Genomic DNA, 20,136 nt, shown 5'->3' on the forward strand with positions numbered 1-20,136 from the left:
TGTCATAAACAACATACACAAAACACGTGTGCAATTATTCACAAAAAAAAATCTAAATACACAGATTCAAGATTCAGAAGTCTCTCTAAATAGCAAACAGGGCTAAAAATACAAGCTTCTTGGTGGAGTTAATAAACAAAGTTTTATTGAAAGCTTGTTCATGTAAAAACACAGTACTATTATTCCCTAAATTAAATGTATCACGGCAAACTTGGATGTGATTTTTAATAATAAACATGTGTTAGTTTTATTGGCCTCATAATGTAAACAGAGTTGCAAGTCCCCGCCAAGTTTCTGCTCTGTTGCCGTGACTTGCAGTTTAATATCCTGAAACGTGCCGACATGCCTCTTAATTTGATTTATCTGTCCCACTGAGAGGTCTAATCCATGAAATCTACAACAAGGGCTTTAAAACAAGCCTCCATTTGAGTGGAGCAGGGCATCTGTATCAGTGCCTGACACTTCAGCTCTTCACCAGACCAACTTTAGTTAATCCAGTGACAACTTTACATGTGTCTTTTTAACAGAGGCTTGTGTTCTCTCAGTTAGAAACACTGTTACCACTGTGCAAACGGAAGGCCACTGATCAACTTAGGACATAATGTCACCAAATAGGGCAGTGTGTGAAAGGGAGGCCGTGCTAAAGCTGCTCCACATTTACAGCTTATACGATATATAGCTTTTGTAGTTTTCACATCTTTAGATGCTTAGTTGGTGTTAAAGAATTAATGTGTTGCATGATTAAATGTTATATGAAGATAAAGTTTAATACATTAACCTCACTATGACATTTCACTAAAACTTCCTTCAGGATGAATAAAGTATCTATCTATCTATCTATCTATCTATCTATCTATCTATCTATCTATCTTTCATTATGTCTAAAGATTAATAATATTTGCTATTAATTAGCAACTTCTAATGGCACATATTAGGTCTGCAACTAACTATTTACTAATTATTTTCATTATCGAATAATCAATTATTTGGTCTATAAAATGTCAGAAAATAGTGGGAAAAGTCCAGGGTGACGTCTTCAAATGTCTTGTCTGGTTCGAACTCCAAAGATATCCAGTCTGTTTACTATCATAAATGATGCATAATCACAAGTGGAGAAGCTGGAACCAGTTAATTTGGGGTATTTTTGCTTGATAAATGACCCTTGGAGTCAACATATTCCAATTGGACCTACAAATCAAAACCTCAAAAATAAATTAAACTTCAAAATATATAACATCCAAGCTTGAAACTTCTTGGTGAGTTTTAGAGCAGGTGATGATACAAATGAGAAATGTTTTCCTTGTGATCCCAGAATCCTCCTGGCATCATGTGCATCCTGGATGATGTGTGCGCCACCATGCACGCTGTGGGCGAGGGAGCCGACCAGACCATGCTGCAGAAGCTCCGAGTCCAGATCAACACCCACGAACACTTCAACAGCTGGAACCAGGGCTTCATCATCCACCACTACGCTGGCAAGGTCAGTCTGAGCGCACTCATTTAACTTGCATCATCTTGTTTTTTTTTACAAACAACACTTTGAATAGGAAGTCATCCATATCTTATATAAAGTTCGGACATAAACACTTATAAATACTGGCATACTGGTGAGTTATATACACACAAGTAGTGTGTAACAGTTTTTCTTGCGAACACACAGAAAAACTGTCTTGTGTGCCTTGGTTGGAAAAACAGAATGATTACAACTTTCCGTATAAGGTTTACAGCAACCTCCATACGATTGTCTTTGCCATTGTATAAACTATTATGTCTTATGCATACAGTCATCAGCAGGGAGCTGACAGTAACTTCTGGAAATAGAAAGTTATTAAAATGTGCTTTTTTATGGTGTTGTATGATCTGTCATAAATACCAGTTATGCAGCTGGTACTTTAATATTGGAGTTGCTGTCGTCATCTTCTCCCTTTTAAGTTTTTCCCGTCTAAACTAACACCTCCTTTCTCTCTTCTCTGTCTACTTATGGTTACAGTCCCTCTCCTTATGTAACAGTGTCTAACAACGTCACACATCTTAATCAGCCTTATTCAATTCATACAATACAGTTCACCAGGTCGTCTTTTTTCTGCATTTATTTTTCATACTGGTGGTCTGGGCCGAGGTTGTCCCGTGTCATTCTCCAGATGTGCGGTGGCCTCAGCCTGGCACACATGCCGCAGGCTTAATGAGCCGTGCCATAAAGACTTGAGGGGCTCCCATGACCGGGCTCAAAACATTCCTCCAGTCTCAGGCTACAGTATAGCAGAAATAACACAGTTTAATTTATACACTTTTAAACCGCTGCTGGTTTTATAAGGAAGCTAATCCTAGGGAGGTGTAAAGGTTGGATCTGCAACCCTTCATTTTCTTTCCCATAAAATTCAAGCCATTGATTTAAGCCAGAATATCAGTCCCAATTTTTTATTTTTCACACAGGTATCATCTTTCATTTTGTTGGAGGTGTCAAACACTCGACCTCTTTCATAATTATGACTTTTTAGAAATCCCTCCGTTTGTCTCTCCTCCAGGTGTCCTACGATGCAGATGGTTTCTGTGAGAGGAACCGAGACGTCCTTTTTACTGACCTCATTGAGCTGATGCAGAGCAGTGAAATGTAAGTAACTCCTATTTGCACATTGCACTGGCATGTGGTGAGGATTTCTATGGTGCTCACTTAAAGGGAGTCTTCTATTGTGATGCATATGGTTATAATTGAGTACATCTGAATCAGAGTTTCAGATGTTCCACACAAGTGTGCAGGGCCGGGTTATGTCATGCCCTCTGCCCTGAATCACGTCTAGCTGCTGCTCCCAGATATGAGGCTTTTGGGGTCTACCCAGTCTAGCCTTACAAATGCAGTCTCCCTGTGGGGCTGCATTATAGAGTCTGGTCCCGTTGTGTTTTGGTTTCTTGGGCTTTCTTTGTGTCAAAGTGGCCATCTGTGCAAACTGCCTGTATTGTCTGTGTAACCCCTGCAGGCCTCAACCGCTGCTCGACCCCTTTGTGTGCACGTTTTGTAAGGCATGAAAGGAGGTTATATCAAAATGCCATCAGACACGTGCTGCAAAATATATACATGCACATTACATCACATAGAGTACAGGCATATACACAAATATATATATATATATATATATATATATATACATACACAGAGATAAAAAGAGTTTGGCAAAGTCACACATAAAGGAAGCCTGAGAAGGAAGGAAGCAGACCTCATTCCTTTGAGCAGCAGGTCTGAGCCGAAAAGAAAGGAGTGACCAGTATTGTCAGCTGTACAGTATTAACAGACCTCTGATGTTTTTGTACACACAACCTGCTGATCCTTTCTTCTGTGTCCATAGCTTTGAGCCAGAAGTTTAAAACACACAAATACCAATGTAGGAGAACGCCAAAAAGGGGATGGGATTAAAAAAAAGCACTGAGAAAATAATTAATTGATAAACACCAAAGGTGGCAACATAAGCCAACTGAAATAAGTTGAATGCTAAGCAGCAGTACCTGTCAACTTCAGACCAGGCCTGACAGTCACCACATTTTTATGACTTTCACAGCAACAAAAAAAACAGCCGACACAGTTCTTCACAAGAGGAGCAGTCTTGAAGATCATAACTTTAATCAAATTCATCAGATAATCTAGGCAAGCAGATTGAATGTGTAGCTTGTAAATAAGTCATTCGAAAGTGTTGATTTTACAGCATTACTGCTAAGAAAAACTACACAACATCATCGTTAATTTCCAGTTACGGATCGGAGTAAGCATACGTTGGCATCAGTCAATCTCAAGGGAGAGCTTCTACTCCGTCTTAAAAAGTGGGTGTAGCACTTTTCCGTAATATAGGAACTTGCTGATACACAAGCATGTGAGACTCAAGTACGAACTAAAAAGTCAGAATTGATACTAAATATATTTCATGAATGGCAACAATGTGGCTCATTCCATAGCTGCAGATGGCACACAATTAAACCACTTTCCTCTCTTTTACCGCTTACCCCTTAAAGCACAAACCTGAGCTACTTTCCTTTAAGATATTATTGAAATTGAGTGTCTTCAGTTGAGAGAAACCTGAGGATATGGAAACTTTACACATATCTGCTACATTCTGACCAGCAGCAACACATCATAGTGTAGTCATGATGTTATAAAAAAAAAAAAAACATCTATAAAGATTTAGACCAAAATTGTATTCCTTAAAATTTAAATGAACTGGCCCCAATCTTGCTGGAAGGAGTGTAGATCAGCACCTGTTGACCAAACCCACATATGCTGTTATTCTCTATAGTTTCAGCCTTTTGGGAGAAAGTTAACTATCTTCTTTTTTTTCTTTTATAGTGCAAAAGGCCAAATTTTTATTAGACGTAATCCTTTTATTTGTATTTCACCAAGCATCAAATAATAGCATACATTCCTCTATAAAGCAGTGGCCCTGGTGAGATCTGCTCCACAGAGAGGTGTTTGTACAAATACAGCACAGTGTACACACACACACACACACACACACACACACACACACACACACACACACACACACCTCTTGTTTTCCCACCCGCCCCCAACTCAGACCTTCCCAAGTAGTTCAGGAATTTAAGCCAGTGACCTTAGTCAAAGGTCCTTGGTTCTTAAATCATTAACTGCATTTTTTTTGTTTTTGGCTGCCAGGGAAACTCAACATTGTTAACACTTAGTTTTTGTTGATTCAAGCCAGGATGATACCAGCCTTTCTGTGTCAGTCCTAACCCCTCACTTTTGTCCTCTATCAGCGCATTCATCAGAGCACTGTTTCAAGAAAACCTCAATGCTGAAAAGAAGGGACGACCCACAACTGCAGGCAGCAAAATAAAGGTGTGTGTGTTCAGCAAAGTGTGTGTGTGTGTGTGTGTACTGTGTGCGTGTACTGTGTGTGTGTGTGTGTGTGTGTGTGTGTGTGTGTGTGTGTGTGTGTGTATGTGTGTGTGTGTGTGTGTGTGTGTGTGTGTGTGTGTGTGTGTGTATGTGTGTGTACAGTATGTACCTGTCCCTCTTCTTTATCAGGGTCACTGTGGGAAAGGGCATGATAATGTGTGTGTTTGCTGTTCTCAGTGGAGTGTCTTTCAGCAGTCAGTCAGAGTTCAGTCACAGCATTTTGGGTTTGACATCATTATGATCATCAGTCTCATCATCAACTCTCTTACTCCATCCTTCAGAAACAAGCCAACGATTTGGTGAGCACACTGATGAAATGTACTCCACACTACATCCGCTGCATCAAACCTAATGAAACCAAGAAGCCCAGAGACTGGGAAGAGAGCCGGTAAGTGACGCCTGTCACCCTCACAGTCTCGCATGGCTCCAACCATCCAGAGCCCATAAAATTGATTGCCGATAATAGACACATTCATCAGGTGACAATGATGTTTTGTACAATCTCTCTTTCATTTAAGTACTAAATCTTACTTTCGGCAGTTTGATAAGTGCAGGCCCGAGTCTATTCTCACACAAAAGGTAAACACTGGATCATTGTTCTGATCCGTTTTGCCCCTAGCTGTTTTATTTTTTAGATGTTTTCTGTCCTTCTGAAGACCAAGTCATGTGAGACGTGTCTCCCCCCCTTATCCCTTTGTTTCAGTTTCCCCGCTTTTTTTTCCCTGCTCACAGGCTTTGGGCACTACATGTTCAGATGCAGAGTGCTGTTGTATTGTTCAGAGCCTATGACCTTCCTGTTGTGAGCCCGGCGCAGGGTGGCTCATTAATTAACACCGGATCTGCTGTTTTCACAGGAAGTCTGAGTGTACTATGTAGTGCTTAAGGTCTTTGTTTGAGGGAAAAATTCACAAAATGCAGCTGTTTTGCATACAATGACCTGTGATTATCGCTTCCGTGAGTGGAGTAGGAGCTTCATGCGCCGTAGACCTGTTAAAAGATGTTTGGGTTAAAGTTGATAGCTGTTGATAGCTGATAACTCAAACCACTAGTAAAGTGCAAGCTATTTGTGGTTACAAATCAAAGTAAATAACATTAGGATGTTTTTGTCTTTTTGTTCTGGACTTTTTTATGTCTTCTGCTATTAACTACTTTATACTCATCTTTCATAATTACATACAACACAAAAATATCACCATGTCAAAAGGCTGGAAGGAAGGGAAGGGGAAAACCCAGCAAGGGTAAACTTCCATCAATACAATACCACATTCAGATGGCTCAGTGGTCAGCATGTATGAGTTTATATTGTGTTTTACTTCAATTTAAAGCTGAAACGATCAGTCGATTGACATGAAATTAATCTGCAACCATTTTGACAACTAATTAATTAAAGAACAGAAAGAAGTTTGTAAGTTGTATACTAATGTTAATCCTTTTTTTCTGTCTTAAGTGTAAAGCACCAAGTGGAGTACCTGGGTCTGAAGGAAAACATCAGGGTGAGGCGTGCTGGCTATGCCTACCGCAGAGTCTTCAGGAAGTTCCTCAACAGGTAACCCGCCTCAGACTCACAGTGATGTCATACTAATTTTTGACTGTGATTTGTTTTGTTTTTAAAAGGTGTGTGCCTGTTAGGTATCTATAATACTGACCTTATTAAGCAGAATGGGCATCAATCATTACCTGTTTCTACTTCCATTTACATTCATTCATTCATGGTTTTAGTGCCATCTCTGGCCTCTTGTTACCTTCCACAAAGTGAGGTAAACAGGTTTTTAATTTTGGAAAAAAGAGGGCACTGCTATCTGATTGAGTTTAGGTATTGAAATCATAGGAGAGAAATTGTTGGATTGGTACAACATCAACATTTACAGCTTGGAACTGGTGTCATATTATGTAAATGACCCTCCATCCAAACCTACACAACCACAAATGTAAAATGCTTTTATCTTTAATAAACTTCCTGGTCCTCAGGTATGCCATCCTGACCAAAGAGTCCTGGCCAACGTGGCGAGGAGATGAGAAACAAGGCGTCCTTCATCTCTTACGGTCTGTCAACATGGACCAGGATCAGTTCCAGCTTGGTCGCACCAAGATCTTCGTTAAAGCCCCTGAGTCGGTATGTTTGACATCCGCCTTGCCTTCAGACGGTCACAGCCTGTTCTTCTGCTTAGTCTTTGCCCTTTATGATACCACGTCTCTATAAGAATGCAATCCAGGAAAATGCACTACAAAGCAAAAACTTGTTCATATGTTATCGTTGTACAGACATAGAACTTACTTGTCAGAGTGTCTGCTGGCATTAAAAAAAGCCTTTTTGTCAGCAGGGGAAACATTTTAACACACCATTTTACACTAAATACCATAAAAGGGCACTAGTGTCCCAAATCATGTTTGAATCCTTGATGTAGGGGAGGAGATTGAACCTGACCCTTGTACCACGTCAGCACTGAGTCAACAACGCTCTGGAACTAAAACACAAGCACAGGCTGTGGTTGCAGAGTTTGGGGGGGACATCGTAAAGGCTTGTCTTTTTCCACCATAACTACTTTTTTTCATGATTCCTATGAAAGCAGCACTTGTGCAAAGCCCATGCTCTCACTTATTAACATTTGTACACATCGTGCACGAAGGAGCATGTACATGCACACACACAAAAAGATGTTTAGGAGCTAATACACAGACATCTTAGTTTTAATTCAGGGCTTACAGCTGATCCTGAATGCCTTTACTTATTCACTGCAGCCGTGCATGCCAAGAGTCCCCCATCCCCCACACTGCCAGACTTAGAGTCCAAGTCATTGAGGTTCGCTTGTGAAACGCAAATATCACACAGGGCGGACCGCTGAAATGAGCTGCCAGGCTTCTCCAAACAAGCCTCTCTGTCTGATAAGACACTGACACCAGTTAATTAGTTGTATGACTGAAGCGTTTTTTTTTTTTCTTTTGGATGTAATAAGAAAAGTTTGTTTGACGTCACGCCAGATGTTTGAGAAGAGTTACTCCTTCAGGGGTTGATGGATGAGCGGTGGCTTACTGTCTGTCAAAGGTCTTACATGTGCTGCGTTGTCAATTCATTTAGTGAATTATTATGATCTATTTTGTCATTTACAACTCCAAGGTAACTTATTTAATGGTTTCTGTTTGTCAGTTATGATAATTGTAAGGGCTGAAAGGATTTTTCAATTAGTGGATTATCAGAAATAAATCAGCAACAATTCTGCAATTAATTGTTTAGGTTATTTTTTCAAAGAATATTGTTAAATGTTTGCCTGTTTGTTTTATAACTATGCAAAATCCAATAAACAGATTGTTCAAAAAAAAAGAATAGAAAAAAATAAATAAATAAATAAATGTTGCTTCTCAAAGTGTGAAGATTTGCTGCTTTTTTCAGTTTTATGTCCTAAATCTTTTCGAGTTTTGGACTCTTTAACCAAACAAGTTGTTTGAAGACGTCAACGTAATTTATGATTTATAAGCAGTATACAAACAATTAATAATAATGGTTCATCATAACACACTATAATTTAGTTGTAAGCGGCTATAAGGACATTTTTAATGTTTATAAATAAACAGTATTTGTAAGCAATTAAAACTTCTCCTATGTAGACATATTTTATACTATTACACCTGTGTTTTACTATATTGTCATTCATTATCTGTTTATACAGCAGCATCCACGTATGAGTGCCCACAGAAGGATAGGGGGCCAAAAGTAAAATGTTGCTGTCTAACTGAATAATAAATGAATGGCATTATTACTATGATTCATTTATAATGAGAATAATTGTTAGTTGCAGTACTAATAATGATCATCTTGAGTTCATCACAGAGAAATATAAACAAAAACCCCACCAGATGTCTGTTCTTGGATTTGTCACCTGGGAAGTTTAATTACTCTTCTGGTTAAAAACATTGAAGCCTCAGTGATTACGTGGTGCTACTTTCTCAATCAATGACTCAGTGCATTTTGTTGTTTGTGGTTTGTTCCTGTCCCGTCACACTGCAGCCTGTGGCGGCCGTGTCGATGCCAGGCCTGTTACAGCAGTGGGCTGCAGGATGTTTAGTCTGGGAGGGCGAGAGGGCAGAGAGTGTGATTGCGTGTCTAGAGGCCCATCAGGAAATGACATAGACTGGCAGGAAGACCGGTGGTCTGTTGGCACAGAGTCAGCTCCTTGTGCAGGAAGTGGTGAACTTACTTAAGAATAAAATAATATGGTTAATGTGTATACTGGTAAGCATTGTACGTATCATACTGAACAATATAGAACAATGTTGAACGCTGAATGTTGAACAAATTTGAAATCGGAAACAAATCAAACATTTTGCAGTATTCCAGTAAACCTAATACAAAGTATCAATAAGTTATCCTGTATTAAAGGATAGGTTCACATTTGTTCAAGTCAGTCTTAAAATATACTCGTAATGATTCCTCCTGTTCAGACTGGCCAGTAGAATCCCTTCCTAACACATTAGAAGATATATATATATATATAAAACACAGAATCAATGTTGTAGCTTTCCAAAAAGGTCTGGGTGACATTGTTTGGTGTTAAAGTAAGCTATTTTTTACACACCAGTTTTAGTTTGTTCATTGTTGCTCTTCAGCTCAGCAGAGCAGTGATTGATCCCTGCCAACAATCCAACCAAACTGCTGCTCTGTCAGATAATGACACTGCCTATACTGTAGTTAGAACTAAAACCTTCCTTCTCACACTGAAAAGCCATACAATAAAAAAAAAAAATGTTATCAAAGACAGGAGAGATTTGACATGTTCAGTATATCTGTGCAATCATTCCTTCTATTCAGTGTGTTTATGGGTGTCTGTGTTTGGGTTTGTGCAGGTATGTGTCTTAACTGTATGTCGTGCTGATTCTCTTTGTTGACTCTCTCACAGCTCTTTCTGCTGGAAGAGACGAGGGAGCGCAAGTTTGACAGCTACGCCAGGACCATCCAAAAAGCCTGGAGGAAATACCTGGCCCGCAAGAAGTATGTCCAGATGAGGGAAGAAGGTGAGTAAGAGTAAGATCTTACAGCTCTATTTGTCTGTCCATGTTCCTCTGTCTCCATCTCTCACTCTCTTTCTCTGGGGTTATTTAGCTTCTGACCTGCTGTTGAACCGGAAGGAGAGGCGGCGACACAGCCTCAACAGAAACTTTGTCGGTGACTACCTGGGTATGGATGACAGGCCTGAGCTCCGGCAGTTCCTGGGCAAAAGAGAAAAGATCGACTTTGCAGACAAAGTCACAAAATATGACCGCCGCTTCAAGGTTGGTCTCTTTCAGTCTGTAGCCTGTTTCTGTTTCTAAACAACTCACAAAACATTCATGGAGTTCTTCTGTTTTTGCTGTTTTTAGGGAATTAAGAGGGACTTGATCCTGACCCCAAAGTCTGTGTACCTGATTGGAAGAGAAAAAGTGAAACAGGGACCAGAGAAAGGGCAGGTGACAGAGGTGATGAAGAGACGGATTGATGTGGAGAAGATCTTGGCAGTGTCTCTCAGGTACATTTCCCTCAAATCTGGGACAAACTGGATTGTAATATTTTAAGTAATATAACATCTGTATCAGATATCAACTCCCTGGCTACAGTTGGAATACATGTTCCTACAGCTTTTCATTGTTACTTTCAGTTGCTTCTTTCTAGACATAATTCTGTTCAAGTATTTTATTCCTTTAGGTGGTTTTAATGGAGGGTCACTGTAGTTCAAGCAGCAATGATGTTCCCCCATACTGTTCATGCATTTATGAGCACAACATGAAAACCTGTCCATATAAACAGATTTGGTGCTCATTCTATCTACATATGTCAACTTTAAGCACTGCATCCTGCTGCTACACTGCCAATTTAGATCCTGCTGCATTTGCATTTAGGCTTATTTAATGGGGGGTTTCAGCTCAGGGACATGTCTTTGTCAAGCTTATACAGGAGCATCAGGGTTAAAACGTTGACACGAGGGTCCTGAATGAAAGAGCATATAGTAGGGAAAACTATATAACATATGTATAGAAATAAATTAAATAAAACCAACAAAAACCAGTGCCTGCGTACCAAGACTTGCATTACCTGGCAATTAGTATGGCTTACTTGATTTACAGTGCTCGGATAAAGCCTGACGTTCCGGATGTTCCTTCCCTTCCACTTGCTGCATCCGGGGCTAAGAGCCGCCCAGAATCGTTGTGATTGGTTTAAACAAATACAAACAAGCCAGAGCGTTTTTCTCCTTTATCCCAGAATGATTAGCCAGACCATACTCTAGCACTGACACAGCGCTGTGGAGATAGGTCTGGCTATGTGAGACTACCTGGCAACATACTCTTGTGTAATTGTTTTATTGATACTTTACCTGAACTTGCCTATGCCCTTATTTTAAAAGGCCTGTGTTTTCACTACGTACACAGGGCACAAGATTCTTCTGAAATGTACTGTTGTGAAAAGTACAGGAAGATACCAGTAGGTAATTAGTTGTTTCCAAAACAAGACAATGGCTGCTGAACATGCAGGGCCCACCATATAATCTGTACCCTGCAGAAAGTCATGAATCTAGTTCAAAGCCACAGTCTGGATTTCCAATCACACAAGTTCCCATGTTCCTGTAAATGTCAAACAAGGGACATTGAAAACATGTGGAGTATATTAAACCTGCCTCCTGTATATACTGTATGTCTATGTGTCTGTCCCTTTGTGTGTGCAGACCTGACCAATGGTCCACATCTCAGAAATGTTGCTGAAATCATATGCAATCAAAAACATTCTCATGGAAGAATGTCAACTAGTTTACTACAAAGAAAAGAAAAATAATAATAAAAATAACTGAGAGACCTGTGGGACCTTTGTTGTTGATGGGAACACTGTATGACTTGTTTTAGAGGTAGAAATCACAGAGCTGTTGGTGCGAGCATGTGGCTTTTGAGTCAGTGGGGTAATATGGACCAGGTGGCGCAATGAGCGAAAGCAGGAGTTGTAAAAAGCTCATCAGAGAAAAACTCCACCTCGCTGGGAGCAACAAAGTGTCTTTGTGTGGCTTATGGGCACAAGCTGTCTTCCCTCTTCAGATGTGAGCCACTTTGTGAGCCCCCCCTTCTGTTTCTATGCAAATGAGAAAGACAATTCTAACTCTCCATCTTAACTTCCATCAAAGCAGAACAGTAAAGGTGGAGTCAAGGTGTCTTTAAAACATCAAAAACATCTTTGAGAATGGATTTTTTTCTTAGTGAGATTTGTTTCTTGTCACAGCTGATACAAGGGTTCTACGTTTTGTATCTCAACAAGCGTTATGTTTCATGTTTTTCAGTACAATGCAGGATGATTTAATAATCCTGCACGAGCAGGAGTATGACAGCCTGCTGGAGTGTGTCTTTAAGACAGAGTTCATCAGCTTACTGGCCCGCAGGTTTGAGGAGAAAACCCAGAGGAAGCTACCACTCAAGTTTAGTAACACGTAAGTAAACGCACACAAAATAAATCCTCAACCAAAGAGGGAGTTCAGACCGTAAATCACACATCAACCACAGTCAGTAACGTAACTTATTGTTGTTTTAAAGGACATACCATCCTTGTGTGTTCATTCACACCTCTAAAATGTTAAATTAGACTTTAAATCAGACTGGTACTGCCTTCATTGTTAATGAGTCAGCATTTTAAAACCACTTATTAAGCAGGGTTAGACTCTTTAAAATAATGTCCTAATGAAGTCATAGGGACCATTTAAAAAGACGTTCTTTTTGGCTTGAGCTCTACAAAACTGTATTTGTTTTGTCCCTCAGACTGGATCTGAAGTTGAAGAAGGAGAACTGGGGCTTCTTGAGTGGGGGCGGCTCCCGGCAGGTCTTGTTCGTTGGTGGTCAGGGAGACATGCCTGTACTGAAGCCTTCGAGCAAATCTCTGCAGGTCAGCATCGGCCCAGGGCTTCCGAAGAACACGCGTGAGTATTAACAGACCCAAAATACAAAAATTACCCGTTCTCGCTATGAGCTGTCATAACGTAAACCTGAGGTGTGGACTCAAGTCACACGATGTACGCGATGAAGTGGAGTCATGAATTTGACTGTTGGTCTTGGCAGCATATTCAAAGACAGCACAGACATCCCAGTGTTCACAATATAAACCTATAGAAGTATAGGTAACACTTTACTTGAAGGTATCTACATAAGAGTGACATGTGTCATGAACACATGACACTGTCATGATGACACAGTTAAACCCTAACTCTAACCCTAACCATAACTTTACATGACAAAATGAATGACACTTACTAAAAGAAGTGTCATGTCATAAACGTTTATGACTTGTTTATAATGTTTATGACACGTTCATGACAGTGTCATGTCACTCTTATGTAGATACCTTCAAGTGAAGTGTAACCGAAGTATATAACCTAAAAAAGATCAGCAATTCTTATTTAGATATGCTTTTACATGAATGAATGCAATAACGTAATACTCTGTTTGTAGAGAGAGGGGCAGAGAGAAAAGAGAAAGGGGGACTGTGAGAGCCAACAATATTGATACACTTAATATGAATGAAAATAGACAAATCTCAGTTGTTTTTGCAGAAGTTATTTTATTGAGTTTAAAATAGCCTCATTTTATATATTTGTGCATTGTTTGTTTTTTTATTCCATGTAACACAAAGCATTTCAAAGCATTTATGATTTTCATTATTCTCAATTTTCTTAATCTGTTCTTGGTTAACATGATTACATTTGATGATGAACTCATTGAAACCCATTTTTTTGACCTGAATATCAGAACTTGACATTTACTTGTGACTTTCACAATCTCTAAAGTATAGACATCTATTTCAGATACAGCCGAAAATATGAATGTATTACATTACCTCACGCCCTCTTCTCTTCATTTCTTTCCTCCTCAGGCCCCACCAGGAAGAGCTTCTCTCAGGTTCGCTCCAATGGGTCCAGAACTCACCAGAACATCCCGTCGAGGGCTGCACCGGGACCTCCAGGTGCAGCGTTTACATCAACCATCTCACAGGATTTGAACAGGTTTATCTGACATCCATGTGGACTGTCTAAAACTATCTTTTTTTTTGCAGTTGCTCATCAGAATGGTGGCCCTAAAAACCACGTAGCCAATCAGAGGAACTCCCAGCACCACAACCAGAGGAATCCCTCGACCGGCAACGCAACACGCCCTTTCCTGCCCAGCAACGCCAACCAGCTGAAGGAACATAGCGGCAGCCGGCTGAAGCCCAACCTGGACTGTCTGAAAGTCCCCGATCAAGGAGCCGCAGGGTGAGACACTGACACAACACACAGTAAATTAAAACACACAAACTACACAGTACATACAGGAGTAGAGAAAAAAACACAAATACACACAGACACAGATAACATGTCAGGAAAAAGGACTTAAACTTTACTGCTACTATACAAAGGTGGATCATATTAAACTGAATGCAGTTTGAGTATTTGTCAACCCTTCATCCTGTGTCTTCTTAACTGTCTCTGTTTAGTGTACACTTTGTTGTCCTGCTTTTGGAGACTTCTTCCTTTAACATATGAAATAGTTTTGCAGTTTTGTCATAATCTGGGTGCAGGTGAATTGGCCTCTTCAGAGCTGTTTTTGATATCTTGTGTAAAAATAAAAACCTCATATTTTACCCACCAGAATCACTTATTAGTGTCTTGACATCTCACTGCTTAAAAATGGAAAATCTCAGTGTCACACAACCAAAGAAAACTAAAAATGTGTGATTTGAGTGATACAAATGCTGTTTTTCTGCACACTATGTTGGTTCTGTGGTGATGCAATTTTAACTCTAGTCATAAAAATGTTGATTGTCATTTTCCCAAAAGGCAAGACCCTCTTTTCTATTTCCATTACAGGGAATTTGACAAGTATGACTCACACAAGTATGTGCTGAGGTCACTTTAATAGCTGATGTAATAATTATCATTCAGCCTAATATGACTCAACTTTGTAGCATTTAGTTTACACTTAAAGCCCTCTCCCATTAAGTACTTACATTCCAGTGTCTACTCTGTATAAATGTATTAACACACATAAAATCATTTTTTTATATATATATATATATACTACCGGTAAAAAGTTTGGGGTCACTTAGAAATCCATTCCACTCCATTCCAGACAGAATACCAGCTGAGATCAGTTGCATTGTTTTTTTAATCAGGGCAGCAGTTTTCAGATTACATTATGTGCTTACATAACTGCAAAAGGGTTCTCGACTGTTGTAGAAAGAAGTGGCTGAAGAAACGCTTGAAATTCCATGCTTTTTGGTCTAAACGTCATACCCAAATTAAAAGTGGTACAGCTCCCATATACGTTGACACTCTGGGGTGTGCCTGATATCATTGGAAAGGTGACACTCAAGTTGTCAAGTGTCAGGGTGATTCTAGACCTTACTGACACAGAGTTACAGAGGCTAGAATGGAGGTTTTTTATTTCCGTCCAAGTCATACATCTGTAAAATGATTAGAATACACTGCTGTAAACACATCTGACAGGTGACAGACAACACAGGGCATTAGCCACATGTATCAGCTTACTACAGAAAAAATGAAGCCAAAAGACTCAAAAATGGATTTTATATGATTTTTTTTCTACAGATATGTCTGTGGGTTTTTTATTTCCATTTGAAAAGTGCAAAGAAAAAAGCCAAAAAACTACAAAATACAACACTTCTCAAATACACAAACACACCCACATCAATCACCTTTCCAATGATATCAGGCACACCCCTGAGTGTCAAAGTATATGGGAGCTGTACCACTTTTAATTTGGGTATGACGTTTAGACCAAAATGCATGGATTTCAAGCATTTTTTCAGCCACTTCTGTCTACAACAGTCGAGAACCCTTTTGCAATTATGTAAACACATGATGTAATCTGAAAACTGCTGCCCTGATTAAAAAAACAATGCAACTGATCTCAGCTGGCATTCTGGAGTGGGAATGGAGTGGAATGGAAATTTATAAGTGACCCCAAACTTTTGACCGGTAGTGTGTGTGTGTGTGTATATATATATATATATATATTGTGTGTGTACATAACTCTGCTAAATGTGATGTGATAAGGTTTTTATGTCTCACGTCACATTGCACACATACATTTTTATATTTCCACAGGTACCATAGACACACACTTATACACACGCTTGTATTTCTATAACTTGGCATAATTTGGATAATTTATTCTTTTGTAGCAATGGAGACAGACGGCCAACTTCAAATGGAGGAATGTGAGTTGGAGTGTTTGCAGTGTTCTGGGTGGTGGTTCAGGACTAGAAAAGCTTTCAGCAGCAGGATATGTTGATGCTTTTTCTCTTGTACATTTTTTCTTTTTTTTTTTAACTGCAAGAAGACAAATTTCAAACTTTTTAAAGGAGCCAACTGTAGTCCGCAACTAATATTTCATTCTCTGCTGCTGCTCAATTTCTTTGATATCAAATGGGAATTCTTTTACAATTCATTTTAATAAGGTAGATCTTTCATTTTGTGTAATGAAAGACTCTTGGAAGAGTTTTTGTAATGAAAGAATCCCTGCTGTGCATCTCTTCTGAGGCCTCATTTTAATCAGGGATCTATTTTTATTGAAGAGATGAACGTTGAGGATGAGGAGGCCTAAACATTTTTACTTCATAAATGCATATATTGCAGATGTATAAACTAACTATTACCACTTCAACTATTCAGAATTGTTTGATCCTCAGTTAGCTGGAACAGTTGACTCAAGTTGTTCACTCTCATTCTTAAGTATTACATTTGGCATTGTGTTAAAATCTAATTTGAAAAGAGAATTTACTGTATATACAGTATACATACGGGGTTTTCCAAGTAAATTAATACAGCCATTATAAACAGAAATCTTAACGATACCACTGACTCTGGATCAACACTCTCTGCTCTGAAAGGTTTTCTCAAATTTTGTGAAAGATAAAGTGTGTACTCAATCACCATCTTGTGGCTGATTTGTGAACAGCAACAGCTTGTTCAAATGAAGCAGAAAGCATTATCTGACATGTATTTATCCAGGAGGGTTTACAGTTGATTACAGCTTGATCACAATGTGGTTCTGACAGCTGTGGAAAAATCTAATTGGAGTCAAAATGTTTTTACATAACAAGATGGTGATTATGCACACATGTAGTATTTTTGAGATGCACTTTATTAAAGTGTAATATTCCATTAAAAACACCACCTAAAAACAGCTTCTTTTGACTTAACTTCACAGCCAACTGCAGCACAGTGAACTGAACTTTTCATGCACTGTAGCACCCTTCAGCAAAGGTTGACACTTTTTTAAATTTTTATAATGACTCAGAGCCCACAGACCATCAGCCAGCAGGCCTGCGCCGGGAGGCGGACGACCCAAACCTGCACCCAAACCCAAACCCCAGGTGCCCCAGTGCAAAGCTTTGTACGCCTACGACGCTCAGGACACAGACGAGCTCAGCTTCAATGCTGACGACGTTATCGACATCATCAAAGAGGGTAAGATGGCTTGCTCTTTTTTTTATCCTTTTCGTGATATTGTAATGTACTTAAATGTTTGTGAAGATCTCAGTTAGACGTTGGTTTGAAATGGGCCACTAATTTCGTTATATCTGTCGGTTTAGATGCATCTGGGTGGTGGACAGGACGACTTCGTGGAAAGCAGGGACTTTTCCCCAACAACTATGTCACCAAGATCTAGGAGCTGCCGGTTTACAGCTCGAAGATGAGAGCCTGCTGCGTCCTCACTGACCCTCCCAGAGGACGCGATGGAGGTTACAGTTGGAGAGAGAAGCACTGTGAGAGTCCTCGAGGAGAGAAACTCACACTTCCTCCACTGCTGCCTTGTAGTGAATGAATGTAACTCAGTTACACCACAAGACCAAAAGACTGTCAGGCTTGAAATAAGGTTTTGCTTTAAAGACAAGAAGACTGTTTGACCCTGGGGTCTGTTTTCCTCCACAGTCCCTTTTGAGTACTGAACAAAACTATTTATTGTATTTATAGCTTTCTGTGTTCTTCTTACTGTCATTTATCTCTTGCTGAGGATTTGAGCTCAACCGTTGTTGAAGCATTGGAATGAGGTATGCTTAATCTGTAGGACCAGGCTGTGATTTTTATTTTCAAATGAAGGTTTTATTGCTGAATCAAAGGTGATCGTCTCAGTGGCACAACTGAAGCGACTGCTGCTTTACCAGGAATATTTATTTTGTTGCAAAACTGTAACTACTTACAGGGAACGACATTTCAGTAAATCATCACACTGGGATTTTTAATGATTTTAAATACCAAAGCAATAACAATTTTAATAGATCTGTTCCACATGTGCAAAACAAAATTCAATGCAGTCAAGTGGTGAATCACCTAGATAATTATTGTAATCTTTAATTTGTTGTTGTTTTTGTTTTCCTATCACACCAGTATATTTTAGACACAGTAGAGGCCATGTATGCTGTAACCTAAGCATGTTGTCTGTGGTGTATTAGCACTTTATTGGTACAGGTACTACCTTGGACACAGACATCTTCACTCGTTCATGCGGTAAGTCAAGTGTATGAAAGACAGGTCGCAAAGCGAGCTGTAAGCTGAGTTAAGGAGGAGTATCATTTGTTTACATGAAATGATAAAACAGGCATTTTAGATCTGATTCTGTATATTTGTTCATATTTTAGGAGTACGCCTGTTATTGGTTAGAATTTAAATTAATGTTTTTGTATTTTTTCTGAAGGATCTCTCTGCTTTTGATACTCCACAGGGCTGCTGTATTTCCAGTTCAGCTACACATAGATACTAATGGTTATCATCACAGATTAGGGTGAATGGATTTTTGTTTGTGCAAAAGTTGTTTTAGGTGAAAGAATTTTGTTGACATTTTCCCGTAGCACTACAAAGAATTCCTTTTGGCTTCTGCAAATCTTTTGCATTGCTGTTGCATTACTTACACATTCCTTAGTATATATATTTTTTCAATCAAGTAACCACATAATGCTCTAGTCAGTAAAAGAACAGCTGGGATTTCTGTCATAGATCTTGTGTATCATCAAATACTGTATAGTTTGATCTTGGATGGTTGAAAACATCCTTGTGCAATACAAAACAGTCGCTGAGTCTTTTAATAAAGCATGTAATATTGTACATGTAACTGCTTTGTTTTGTTTTATTATCAGAGAGCACATTACATGAACAGTGATGATTAATCAGATCTTTGTTTATTACTATATTCATCCGGACTACACTCCCAAGACTTTACAAATACTGAGATCATTAGTTCATTAGGCTACTCTAACAGTCCAGACCCCACTAAATAATCTTTTGGGTATTTTTTCTAAGCAATTGCTTAGTTGTTTTTTCACATTTAATAATTTAATTTAACTGTTCAGATATATAGTTTTTGGTGAATATATGTTGAATGTAATGTTTATATAGAAGCATGTTTCCTTACATGATTGGTCTGAAAATCTTTCTACGTTCTTAAAAAAAAAATTACCTTTTCTATAAGTGCTGAATTGTATTTTTTTTTTATAATGTATGCATTTCATTCTTTTTGTTTAACTAAAATGGTCAAACAGTTTAAATTGAAATGGTATCAGGCAAAAATCATGACAGAATACATTTATCTAACTTTATGTGCCACTTTTCACTAAGATGATGAAGGCTTTTTTTCTCCACTGAACACAACAGACCTTTTTCATGGATGCATTTTGACATGCCACAGCAGGAAAGCACAGGTGTAAATAATCAAATGAACTGACAACTGTCTCACTGTCGTTAGAGAAACCTGCCCTGAAAAGCCATCGTTAATAATATTGGTGGAAAAACATTCTAAGGTTCGGCAGAAACCAAACCCCGTCAAAAAGCCCAATATTCGAATAAGCCGAATATTGGGCCGAACCTCCTATTACCTCTGTCATTAGTCAGAAGATAATATTGCATCTCAGTAGGCTCTGTCAGTTTCTTTAGCAGAAGCCCTCCACCCTACTCAGCTGCAGTCTTCTGAGGGATCAGCCAGAAGATTGATTCACTCTTAGGTTTTATCCCAAAGATGCTTCAATCACAAGGATTCTCACACTCGCCTGCTCACTTTCTCACTCTCTCGCACGGTGTGTGTGCGTGTGTGTGTGTGTGTGTGTGTGTGTGTGTGTGTGTGTGTGTGTGTGTGTGAGTGATAGATGGAAGTGGAGTTTAGTTTATCTTTGCTATCAGGGCCCTGCCTTTAGATGCTCAAAATATTAGTAAAACACCTTGGAATCCTGAGATGTGGTTGCTTGC

General features: G+C 39.2%; 1 protein-coding gene across 2 annotated transcripts in view; it reads left to right on the forward strand.

The window, feature by feature from the left end:
- Positions 1-19,009, forward strand: part of myo1ea (myosin IEa) — a 51,904-nt gene extending 32,895 nt beyond the window's left edge. The window contains exons 14-29 of one of the 2 annotated variants that reach the window (XM_031324157.1): positions 1,313-1,480; positions 2,526-2,611; positions 4,759-4,840; positions 5,182-5,288; positions 6,348-6,446; positions 6,869-7,013; positions 9,793-9,907; positions 9,996-10,165; positions 10,253-10,398; positions 12,190-12,336; positions 12,662-12,819; positions 13,770-13,859; positions 13,950-14,148; positions 16,080-16,115; positions 17,198-17,367; positions 17,493-19,009. In XM_031324157.1, the coding sequence (XP_031180017.1) occupies positions 1,313-1,480; positions 2,526-2,611; positions 4,759-4,840; positions 5,182-5,288; positions 6,348-6,446; positions 6,869-7,013; positions 9,793-9,907; positions 9,996-10,165; positions 10,253-10,398; positions 12,190-12,336; positions 12,662-12,819; positions 13,770-13,859; positions 13,950-14,148; positions 16,080-16,115; positions 17,198-17,367; positions 17,493-17,569 (1,995 nt within the window). In that variant the 3' untranslated portion in view covers positions 17,570-19,009. The remainder of the gene's footprint in view (positions 1-1,312; positions 1,481-2,525; positions 2,612-4,758; positions 4,841-5,181; positions 5,289-6,347; positions 6,447-6,868; positions 7,014-9,792; positions 9,908-9,995; positions 10,166-10,252; positions 10,399-12,189; positions 12,337-12,661; positions 12,820-13,769; positions 13,860-13,949; positions 14,149-16,079; positions 16,116-17,197; positions 17,368-17,492) is intronic. The other variant, XM_031324158.2, reaches the window with a different exon arrangement.
- Positions 19,010-20,136: the final 1,127 nt, after the last annotated feature.

Source organism: Sander lucioperca, chromosome 3 (genome assembly GCF_008315115.2).
Source record: "Sander lucioperca isolate FBNREF2018 chromosome 3, SLUC_FBN_1.2, whole genome shotgun sequence".
In the NCBI taxonomy this organism is placed as follows: Eukaryota; Metazoa; Chordata; class Actinopteri; order Perciformes; family Percidae; genus Sander; species Sander lucioperca.